At 35.6% G+C, this 12,307-nt stretch overlaps 1 protein-coding gene across 7 annotated transcripts in view; it reads left to right on the top strand.

The window, feature by feature from the left end:
• The window catches only part of FNBP1L (formin binding protein 1 like), a 122,699-nt gene that overhangs the window by 108,099 nt on the left and 2,293 nt on the right, over positions 1-12,307 (top strand). For 5 of the 7 annotated variants that reach the window (XM_060623390.2, XM_060623392.2, XM_078451651.2 and 2 more), the window contains 5 exons: positions 2,161-2,270; positions 5,951-6,083; positions 6,460-6,554; positions 8,713-8,861; positions 10,277-10,435. In XM_060623390.2, the coding sequence (XP_060479373.1) occupies positions 2,161-2,270; positions 5,951-6,083; positions 6,460-6,554; positions 8,713-8,861; positions 10,277-10,435 (646 nt within the window). Of the gene's footprint in view, positions 1-2,160; positions 2,271-5,950; positions 6,084-6,459; positions 6,555-8,712; positions 8,862-10,276; positions 11,042-11,737; position 12,307 lie in introns of those variants that run through there. The other 2 variants (XM_060623391.2, XM_060623393.2) reach the window with 2 other exon arrangements.

Genomic DNA, 12,307 nt, shown 5'->3' with positions numbered 1-12,307 from the left:
CCTTTATGCATTTCAATCACATTAATGGAACTGCATTGTGAAGACCTAACCCCCAAATCATTGGGGGTTGCATAGTTTCTTATTTTTAGAAAGTAGACCACTCTCTTTCAGACCAGTTTCTTTCAGACTTTCAGTTTAGCCTTTTAAAAATGTATTCCCTTGTAGTAGAAGTTGTCAATAAATACCTCACAGGTCTTTATATCCATTGGAAATAGTGTTTAGCTCTCAAATTCTATAAAAGAATAGGTTATGTCAAAATGGGATATTAGAAATGCTTTCATACCTACTGTTACTAAATTTGAGAACAAGGTTTGATTAGGGGTAAGTGGGAAGCAGGCAGGTTTACTTACAGGTAATTGTGAGTTTATTGTAATACCAAAAAATACCCACATTGAAATATATTTCTTCACTAGATAGTTTTTCAAAATTTTAAGAAATATTTAAAAATATATAGATTAAAAGTTTTATCTTTGGCACATATATAATACTTTTCAAAACCTACATCTGAAGTTAGATTAAAACCGACAACTTACATTAATAATTGACCACTAAATTTAAAGGCACCTTGCATAGGAAATTCTGCCATTCATTTATTTAGGTCAGATTTGGTTGATTGACATTTTATTATTTCTGCTACTTGGTAGATTAAAAAACCAAAGCCACTTAGACAAGATGCCCTATTTTTTAAGGTGAGCTTGTTGAATATCCATAATGTATAGGCCACTTGGGGAAAATTCTGGAGATTCTGTTATTAATGAAATGTTAACCTTTGATCATGGTTCTATCCTAAGAGTGAGTTTTCTCTTTTTTTAAAAGTCAGGGAAACATTCTTAAAGATGGTGAAATAAAGCTACTAAGTATGTTATAGGCATAAATGGCCCAGAGAGCAAGGATAAGTTTCATTTCAACAATACTTTAAAAATTGAACTGGCATATTCTTCAAATCACCATTTAATTTTCTTTTAATTTTTTTTTTTTTAACGTTTATTATTGAAAGAGAGCGTGAGCAGGGGAGGGGCAGAGGGAGAGGGAGACACAGAATCTGAAGCAGGCTCCAGGCTCTGAGCTGTCAGCACAGAGCCCGACGCGGGGCTCAAAGTCACAAACCGTGAGATCATGACCTGAGCCGAAGTCGGACACTTAACCGACTGAGCCACTCAGGCACCCCTCATATCGCCATTTTAAAAAGAAAAATGAAGAGTTATAGGTATCATCAATTTTTGGAGTGTATCAAAACTTATGTAAATATGGGTTTATGGTAAATAGAATCAATAGTTGCTAATATTGGCTCTGTTGTGTAACCTCTAATATGAGTGACATGATTAACACTTAAGATGGGAAAGACATAATTTGAATCAGGAGTTTACAACTAAATACTAGTACTTTTTCCTAAATGATAGTTTCTTGAATATTAAAACATTAAAAAATTTTCAAACATCAAGCATCTTTCCTAAAGAAGGATCACATCTTTAATCTTTGGATTTTATCTTTCTTTTGGGAAAAACTGAGGTATGTTATTGGTTGTACAAAAGGATAATTGAAAATAAACTCCTTATTAGAATAATTTCTACTTTCAGTTCACACAGTGGATAGTTTTACCTTTTGTATGTTTTGGTTCTAAAGAGTGGTTTAATAAGTGTAATCATTCAGAGACTATGCAATATTAAAATATATTTCACCAGTTAGATTATCTCTGTGAGGTAAGTTGCCTACTTATTTGTATAAGCTTTTCATATTTGCAGTCTGAACATTCACAGTATTTGATTTGGGAATGTGGTGATGTTATATAAAGAACAATAATTTGTATAGGTGAGAAATGTTATGTGTTTCCATTTTGTTGTTGTTGCTGTAAGAAGGTTCATATGTATTTATTTTAACTGCCAAGACCTGAAAATGATGTGATAGTGGTCATTACCAATTTTCTTTATCTGGTTATATTTTTACCTGTTCTATTTCATGATTTCATAAACTGGAATTCAAGCTTTGTTCAATATAGTTGTTTTAATTTACATACACATATCTGTGTAGATTTCTTCTTAAAAGTTTGGGGCTAATTTTAAATTAAACTTAAAACTGATGTGTGTTTTTATTTTATAGCGGGTATATTTAAAAAAGAAAATTTCCTCAAGATGTCTTTTATAATTTAGATTCTCTTTTCAGGGCCCAGCACTGGAAGATTTCAGTCATCTGCCACCAGAACAGAGACGTAAAAAACTACAGCAACGCATCGATGAACTTAACAGAGAACTACAAAAAGAATCAGACCAAAAGTATTCTTCTATTAAGTCTTTTTTACCATTATTATTCCTTTCGGGGTATACTTTGAATGATATGTTTAAGTGTGATGTATCGAAGATATAAAAATCATATATCCTAATTAAAATATCTTTTGAGGGAAAAATACACTCCTAAACTTTGCAAAATTTTATGGTTGCTGTGTGATAAATGAAAATGAAATGTTAGTTTCTTAGGTTGCAGTTTACTTATTAGATGATAATAGTCCATGTCCTCAATAATATTGCAAAACAGTTTAATGGTTCATTATCAACAGTAGTTTTCACCAACATTAACCGCCTCTTACACCTTGATACTTTCATTTTGCTTTGATACATAAATTGAGCTCAGTAGAAACCTAAGGCTATAATTATTTTGTTTGCAGCAAGTTAGCATACAGTACTTGATTACTTATAGCTTCAGATTCATTGACTCATTGCTGTAATTTTTTTTCAATTTTATAAAAAGTTTCCTTTGGTTCAGTTTTGTTTTAATGAACAGATATTTATGATGAATAAAGGGTTATTACAGTGAATTGGTGCCTTACTGTCTGCTTTTATAGTAAAGATAAAATTGGAGCTTAAACTATAGCACGATTGACAGTTTTTGGAGGGTTTTGTTTTTGGTTTTTTTGTAGCTCAGGCAGTTTCGTTCCAGATTTTTATTTTTTTTTTAATTGAAGTATAGTTGACACGCATCACATTAGTTTCAGGTGTAGAAATGATTTAAATTTTGATGTTAAGAATTATACATTAGGTATAATGGGATGCTTAATCATAAATGAAACACTGTAATATAGTTAATTCTCATTATTTGTGGTAGTTATGTTTTTTTAATTTTTATTTATTTTTTTAATTTACATCCAAGTTAGCATATAGTGCAACAGTGATTTCAGAAGGAGATTCCTTAATGCCCCTTACCCACTTACCCCATCCTCCCTCTCACAACCCTTCCAGTAACCATCTGTTTGTTCTCCATATTTAAGAGTCTCTTACGTTTTATCCCCCTCCCTGTTTTTGTATTATTTTTGCTTCCCTTCCCTTATGTTCATCTATTTTGTATCTTAAAGTCATACGAGTGAAGTCATATGATATTTGTCTTTCTCTAATTTTGCTTAGCATAACACCCTCTAGTTCCATCCATGTAGTTGAAAATGGCAAGATTTCATTCTTTTTGATTGCTGAGTAATACTCCATTGTGTGTGTGTGTGTGTGTGTGTGTGTGTGTGTGTGTGTGTGTGTGTGTATATATATATATATATACACCACATCTTTATCCATTCATCCATCAATGGACATTTGGGCTCTTTCCATACTTTGGCTATTGTTGATAGTGCTACTATAAACATTGGGATGCATGTGTCCCTTTGAGACAGCACACCTGTATCCCATGGATAAATGCCTAGTAGTGCAATTGCTGGGTCGTATGGTAGTTCTGTTTTTACTGTTTCCACAGTGGCTGCACCAGCTTGCATTCCCACCAACAATGCAAAAGAGATCCTCTGTCTCTGCATCCTCGCCAACATCTGTTGTTGCCTGAATTGTTCATGTTAGCCATTCTGGCAGGTGTGAGGTGGTATCTCATTGTGGTTTTGCTTTGTATTTCCCTGATGATGAGTGATGTTGAGCCTTTTTTCATATGTTGGTTGGCCATCAGAGTGTCTTCTTTGGAGAAGCATCTATTCATATCTTTTGCCCATTTCTTTATTGGATTGTTTTTTGGGTGTTGAGTTTGATAAGTTCTTTATAGATTTCAGATACTAACCCTTTATCTGATATGTCGTTTGCAAATATCTTCTCCCACTCTGTTGGTTGCCTTTTTGTTTTGCTGATTGTTTCCTTTGCTGTGCAGAAGCTTTTTATTTTGATGAGGTCACAATAGTTCATTTTTGCTTTTGTTTCCCTTGCCTCTGGAGATGTGTAGGGTAAGAAGTTGCTGCAGCTGAGGTCAAAGAGGTTTTTGTCTGCTTTCTCCCCAAGGATTTTGATGGCTTCCTGTCTTACATTTAGGTCTTTCATCCATTTTGAGTTTCTTTTTGTGTATGGTGTAACAAAGTGGTATAGGTTCATTTTTCTGCATGTTGCTGTCCAGTTTTTCCAGCATGTGATAGTTATGTACTATAAAGTTATTGTGAGCACTGAATTCGTGAAGACTGAAATGGAAAATACAGGTTTAGGCTCCATTTAGCCTCTGGCCACAACATTTTCATCACCTGGTCAGTTATAACCTTGTTTTATGTGTGTTTCTATTTGAAGACTCATTATAATATATACTGTTGGTTTATTAACTTTGAACTCAGGGCTGATAGCACTGTAACTCATGCCTGAACAAAGTCTATCTAACCACATAACATTTTTTCCATAAGGCATCTCACAGCCTTCTTGCACTTAGAAACACTAGACAGTACTTCAGCACTACACTTAGGGGCTTATTTTATTTTATTTATTTTTTTTTTCAACGTTTTTTATTTTATTTTTGGGACAGAGAGAGACAGAGCATGAACGGGGGAGGGTCAGAGAGAGGGAGACACAGAATCAGAAACAGGCTCCAGGCTCTGAGCCATCAGCCCAGAGCCTGACGCGGGGCTCGAACTCACGGACCGCGAGATCGTGACCTGGCTGAAGTCGGACGCTTAACCGACTGCGCCACCCAGGCGCCCCACTTAGGGGCTTATTTTAAAAAGAAAAAGCAATAAAGAGCACAGAATTAAAAAAAAAAAAAAAGGCACTAGATGGACCCCGTAAAGGATACTTGTTCAGAGTGTCTAAAACTTAGGAAAGAAAGAAGGCTGAAATTACTCGAATCTTCTAAAGATAGGTGATATTAAAATAGTAGAGTCAATTATATTTCAGTAAAACTAGAAAGTAGAAGGGATCGTTTTCAAAAAGACGTATAAGATGAGATGAGAAGAAACCTCTGTCATTTTATGTAACACATTTAAAGGATGAGCAGAAGTTGAGAAAGAGCCACTGAAGGACATTATGAGACAGTAGAGGTGAGAAGAAAGGAAAAGAAAATGTAACTTCTAGGAAATTAAGAAGGAAAAGAGTTGTTAGCCAGTAATGTCAGATATTAGAGGAAGTCACAGTGCTGATTGAGGCATACATAACCTACAGTGGTGTGATTAGAGAAATGAGGAGGAGATGAATGAGCTGGGAGAGGGTCAAGTTAAAGATGTATTCCTATTTCTAGCATGGATGAGTGGGAGGCCAAAGATGCTGTGAACTAAGGAGGAATATATGTCTATGGAGGAATATAATGAATTTGATTTGGGACATGATGAGTAAGAATATTGAGGAATATTCTTCCAGTCCTTGATTAAACCTATATAAGTACAAAGACACATACGTGTGTGTGTGTATACACACACAATATACATATATGTAATATATACTTACGTATGTTACATATATAAAATCTCATAAATGAGAAGCAAGAAATGAAAAATCTCTTTTTTTATTCCAAACGTTTTAAGACGGTCTTCATAAATTGCTCACTCTATACAATCATCTTTATGCACATTATCTTTAAACAGGTAATGTTTGACTATATTTAAAGAGATGTTATTACTCTCTTAAGATAGGCTACATGAGAGCCCCCCAAATCAAATGAAACTCTTTTATCTGGGAACATATGAAGTGAATATTTAATTCTGTGACTTCCTTCTCATTTTCAGAGAAGCACTCAACAAAATGAAAGATGTGTATGAGAAAAATCCACAAATGGGGGATCCAGGGAGTTTGCAGCCTAAATTAGCAGAGACCATGAATAACATTGACCGCCTACGAATGGAAATCCACAAGAATGAGGTAGGTTTGTTACTTTGCAGTTGTCTAAGACAAATTCATTTGTATAAACTTCATTATGATAAATTGATTTTTGCTACAATTTTATCTTCAAATATTTAATTTTAGGGTTACTATCTAAAAGAAAGGAATCATTATGGTCTATAGTCTTTAGAATTAGTCCCTCATTCAAGTTTTTCTTTTTAATTAAAACTTTATGTAAAACTAAACATTTATGCTTATCAGCTATGAAGTTGATCGTTGGTCAAACTGGAATAAAGGTTTCCATTCTCTAAGAATTACGTAATTATAAAAACTCAAAGCACATTTTAATTGTAGACTATCTTTTGAGCTTTTAAGAATACTTACTAAGCCCAGTTTTATTTATTTTTTTCCTAAGGCTTGGCTCTCTGAAGTTGAAGGCAAAACAGGTGGGAGAGGAGACAGAAGACATAGCAGTGACATAAATCATCTTGTAACACAGGGACGAGAAAGGTCACTTTTTGCATTTTATTTGTATTTTTTTCCCTCAAATTTTTTTTCACTTTTTTCTAAATTTCGTTCTAAATTTTGTTCTAAAATTCATTCTAAATTCCATACAGTTCTTTTTCTTCTTCCTTGATGTAATGGGTTTGGCTTTTAATAGCGTTAGTCTTATGAACCTAAATGATTTTGTTTCTTTACAGTAGTTACACATAAAATATGAAATTTCCCATTGCTGGTTTGTTCTAGTTTGTCATGCATCCAATTTTAGTATATGTGCTGCCGAAGCGAGCACGAGTTTGTCATGCATCCAAAAACAAAGGTATGAACATAGAAAATTTGTGGAGCTACTGTCTGAAGGCATAGGCTCCTCAGACCTGGGAAGATTCCCTTAAGGTTTAGATGGAGTTGGATGGCTTATGCCGAAGAAAAACTTAACTGTTAAATTGCTCAAAGTTTTGTGAGGGAAAAAACAATATTTTTAGTTTGAGTCAGAGCTTCCAAAAGGCATTTTGCTAAGTTTCCATGCTTTCATACCATTTGTGACAGTTTCCCCCTCTGTGTATATGTCTCTCCCCACTCTGCCCCCACTAAGAGCCAACAAATTAGAATTCTCCTTAGAGAAAATTTGAGAGATCTAGTATCAAATCTTGGTTACTACTTACAGTGTAATTTGAGCAAGTCATTTTTAATGATCTCTGAGTCCCAGTTTCCTAAAATACAGAGATTAAGATCTCTATCATACAGGGGTGCCTGGATGGCTCAGTTGGTTAAGCATCGTCTGACTCTTGATTTTAGCTCAGGTCATGAACTCCCCTTTTGTGAGATCAGCCTTGCATCGGGCTCTGCCCTGACAGCACAGAGCATGCTTGGGATTCTCTCCTCCACTCTCCCCTTCCCATTCTCTATCTCAAAAATGCATAAACTTGAAATAGAAAAATAAAATACCTATCATATAGCGTTATTAGTAATAAATGAAGTAATGTACATAGAGCACCTCATAATAAAATATCTGGGAACAGTATGTGCTTGAGAAATGTTAGTTCTTCCTTCTCAAACTCTTACCACTTTTTGAAAGAGTACCTGTATATCAAGAGAAACCCACAACTATACTGGTTTTCTTACTAGTTAAAACCTAGATTAAAGTAATCTAATCTCTTGTTTGTGTTATTTAAGAACGTGGCTTTTAGGCATACTAAAAGTGCTTTTAATTTCTGATCATACAGATTTTCCATTATCTTGTTCAGTTATTTGATTCTTTAGCAAAATTATTAACATTTTTTCTCTCTTTGACTTAAAAAGTATTTTAAGGAAAAAGATGCCTATGGGTTTATCTGTTCTTTTGGATTTTCTGAGTTTTACTAACCTCCCTGTTAGCATGCTTAATTGGAAGTTAACTTTATTAGGAGTCTTTTTGCTTTCAGTGACAATAAATATGAAAAGGGATTTTATTGGCTTGCTTTAGGGAGAGCTTGGTCTAAGAGCTCAGATGATATCCGCAGGACTGTTTCTCTCCACCTCACAGTTCTACCTTCCATTATATTGGCTTCATTTGAAGGCTTCATATGGTGATCTTCCAAAGCACTGGGCTCATATTTCTCCAGGTCCAAGTCCAGTGGAAAAGGAAGGGAGGGAGCTTCTCTTCAGTCCTAAGGAAAAGTCTCTGTGGGTCTTTTCTATCTGACCAGGTTATAAGCCTACTCGTTAACTATTCACTCTGACCACACAAGTGCTGTGCTGAGACGGGCCCTCTGGAGCCAGGACAGAACTCCCCAGGAAGTCTGTGAACTGACCATGGGTCTGGGTGGGTCTCCTGTGGAATTTTAGGGTTCTTTTGCCAAAAGAGGAGGTGATAAATCCGGAATGATGAAAGGCAAGTATTCCCTACATTTCTCCATTTTATCTCTGGACCCAGTGATAGACCTATTTGTTGAATGCATGCCATATGCCTAGAACACTGTAATTTTTTAGTTTCAGGAACTTCAACAAAGAAGCATTTTGTATTGCAGGCAATTTATATATATCATAAACATTTAAGAAAATGAAGGCTTAATTTGAACTGTGTCATTGATATTTAGTTCTGTGAATTGATCCTGAGATCAACCTTCAGATAGCATGAAAAGTTTCCATCTTTGTGATACTTGATGAGATAAACTTCTATGTTTTATAGTCCTGAGGGAAGTTACACTGATGATGCAAACCAAGAAGTCCGAGGGCCACCCCAACAACATGGTCATCACAATGAGTTCGATGATGAATTTGAAGATGACGATCCCTTGCCTGCTATTGGACACTGCAAAGCTATCTACCCTTTTGATGGTATGATTTTCTTTTGTATTTGATAACATTGGTTCCTTAAAGTCTGTATACACTGAAACATGTACTTAGGTGTCCTTAGCTAAATAATACATTGTCAGAAAATTATAATTCCAGCTCATTAGTATGAATATTTTTGTTTAACTGTATTACAAATAGAGGTTTTTCTTTTATACATGACGCTGAAAGAAAATTACCGGTGTTATCAGCATCCTAGTACAGATTTTTATTTGACTGTCAACTTTGGTTGATACAGAATTTAATTTCCCCCAGAGATCTTACTAATGCTACATGTAATCACTAAATTTAAGCAGCTTGAGCAGGTGGCTCAGAACCTAGGAAGTGGAAGTCTAGTGGATGCCACTATAAGCTCTTCCTTGTAACTTGCTAACATTGAGAGACAGGTACAAGGCAAATGGCATAGCTAAATGTCCCTATTATAGCTTGACTCTGTACGTCATATTTTCTGGTGAGAAAAGGAGAGAATGTAGTAGCTTCTGACTATGCCATCCTTCCCCTGTGAGAGGTGGGGAGCAATCCCTGTGAGGGAAGGAAGACATTGTGGTTCTCTCTTACAGATTTTTATGCTTGTGGACTTGAAAAATCCTTTTCCTCAATTCTGAGGAGCAGAGTAACACTTTCACAAATAAATTGTTATAAAATGGCATATGACTTAAGGTCCTTCCCCACCCATCCGTTGTATTAGTTTTAAAGTTGAGTAAAGTTTTTAATTACTCCTCATTCTGAGAAAATAATACTGAATAAGGGCTTGCTATAATGTGACCTAGAGAATTTAACATGTTAAATGAAGACTGATTTGTGAAAACTGTTATTGCTAAGTGGGTTGGGAGTGGTTGGCAATGGGGAAGAAAGAGAGCCCTGAGGTTCATGAGGTTTTGAAGGAAGTTTGTGCTTTGTGGCTGTGACTATTCTGCTTTCACCGTCACCAGAGGTGAACCTGTGTTTTTGTCTGCTCTCTTTCAAAACTATATTCTTCTTTCTTCCCGCCCTCTCACAGTCTTAATATTTTCCTGATTTACACGTCATGAATTTTCTAGACAGCAGTGCCACTCAGATTTGGGAAAAGAGTTGGAGAAGTGAAATAGGAGTTAGAATATCCTGTAAAATCATATAATGTCATTGAGCTCAGATACTTCATCTGTTATATGGGGGTGATATTAATAATGCCAGTTTCCCAGGGCCACTGTCCAGTTCCAGGGAGATAGTGTTATATATGAAAGTGTTGGATAAACTACAAAAGCATCATAGAGCTGTTGCTAATAAGATCTTGTCACTGGGCTCTTGGTTCTAGGTATGTTGAAATCTAGTAGAGTTTCATGTTGTTTTGTGTTGTATTTGTAACTTTTACTCGAAATTATTACTTTAATTACACTTGTGCTGTGAAAATTCTCATTTAGGACATAATGAAGGTACCCTGGCAATGAAAGAAGGTGAAGTTCTATACATCATTGAGGAAGACAAAGGTGATGGTTGGACAAGAGCTCGGAGACAGAACGGTGAAGAAGGCTACGTTCCCACATCATACATAGATGTAACTCTAGAGAAAAACAGTAAAGGTGCAGTAACTTACATCTAAACTAACCAGGCAGCTTTGTGACATGTATGACATAGGAACAATAATGGAAAATGGAAACACATTCAATGGGTGGGAAAACATAAGAAAACTTAAAGAGCATCCAAGATACATTGTTCACTATGTGAGCTGAGTGTAGGCTTTATCTTAAAGATGTGAATAGTACCACAAGAAACCGTTCTCATGATGTTTTACCATTTGAGTGACATTGGTGTGAAGCTTAATTGATGCCTTTTGCTTTATGTCCTGCTTAAGTCTCTGTGAAAGATTTGTGCTTTTCTGCCTTATAAGTTATAGAATTTGATCTTTGGGCAGGAATCCATAGATAGAAAGCCCCCTTCACCCAACACACACTTTGCTTCTGAAAACACAGTGACTGTAGTGAATTTAAATAAGTAAAACTGCTCTGAAATGCTATAGAAAGCTGGCTCCCAAAAGAGTGGTTTAGCATAGGAGTTTGAGTTTTTGTAGCTACAGTTTTTAGGAAGGAAAGTCATAGTTGGCTTATTGAAAGAATAAGAAATACAGTCATTTTCATTTTCCTCCCTATTCTTTGCTTTGGTTTCCTAAAGGAAGAAAACAAGCACCTCAAACACAGGTGAACCTGTGTTTGAACATAAATCTATTTCAGTAGTAGGCTAATCAAGAGACTTGCAAAATAAGCCCACCTGGTCCAGCTCTTGAGTGAATAAAATGTTCTTCTGAGACCTGAAAATATTTTCATCTAGTATACTACAAATTTTTAATAATGTATAAGCTTCCTTCCAAATTAATGCTTGTATTTTTCATCTTGAATATGTCTTTGGGGAAATACCATTTTGGTGATTGTTTAGCATTTAGCAGTTATACGTAGGAAAATAGATTCTAAGTACACTGAGAGGAAATCTTGAAGGCAAGTCCTGGCAAATTTTACTTTGAAAACTTTTGACTGACTGGGTTGAATGACTATATCTTTATCACCATTTAGGGCATTTCCTCATTTTGGCTAAATCATCAATTCAAGATTATTTTTTCCCATTAATTTCAACAAGCATTTGTTGGAAATACTGTACCATAAAGGATTGTGCAGTGCTGGTCATGTGGGGAAGTAAAGTGAGGAAGCACTTAAGAGACTGGTCCTTTAATTTTGCTCATGTCCCAGATTTTTCTGGTGTTCTCACATAGCTGACTGTAAAATAATTTTAGGACAGACACTTTGGGGACAGACACTTTAAACTGAACACCCCTTTTGGTCTTACCAAAGGTCTTCAGTAATTGTTCTTTTCTTTTTCCTCCTGGACTACAGGTTCCTGAAGAGGGTTTCTGAGGAAATGGGCAAGATGTTGAAGGAGGTTACATGCAGCTGCTTTTAGGGGGAGGGTATTAGAGTTGTCAGGCTCAAACAGAGAGTGAGAGAAGCAAGTTGCATGAGTGCATGCAGACGTTTTTTGTTTTGTTTTTTTTTTTAAACTAACTTCATTATCATTTCCATACATTGTTTTAAAAAAATCACTGTAATACCAATCCTTAAATTGGTCATTCACAATTATTCACATAAAGGGAACAAGCCGAAAATGGCTAACCTTTTTTTTCCATTTCTTTTACTGATGTCTAAATCAGAAAGAATGCAGAGCTCTCATTAAATTTGTCTTCTCTTTGGCTGTCCCAACAGGACTGTCTATCCCAGCTCTGTTCTAATTGGCTTTTAGACCCGTCGTCTGTTAGAACCCTCGCCATTTGTCAGTGTCTGCCTGCGTCACCTCTGTGCTTGCTTAACATCCTGTTGCATGTCTAGAGTGATTGGGCTAGATTTTTCAGGCATGTCTTTATAATCCCTTGTTCTCGTCAAAGCCTTTGTTTTGTTTTACATTTGTAG

This window comes from Panthera onca, chromosome C1 (assembly GCF_046562875.1).
Source record: "Panthera onca isolate mPanOnc1 chromosome C1, mPanOnc1 haplotype 2, whole genome shotgun sequence".
Taxonomy (NCBI): Eukaryota; Metazoa; Chordata; class Mammalia; order Carnivora; family Felidae; genus Panthera; species Panthera onca.
The sequence above is the reverse complement of the archived record's forward strand: the minus strand, read 5'-3'. Positions and strand labels throughout refer to the sequence as shown.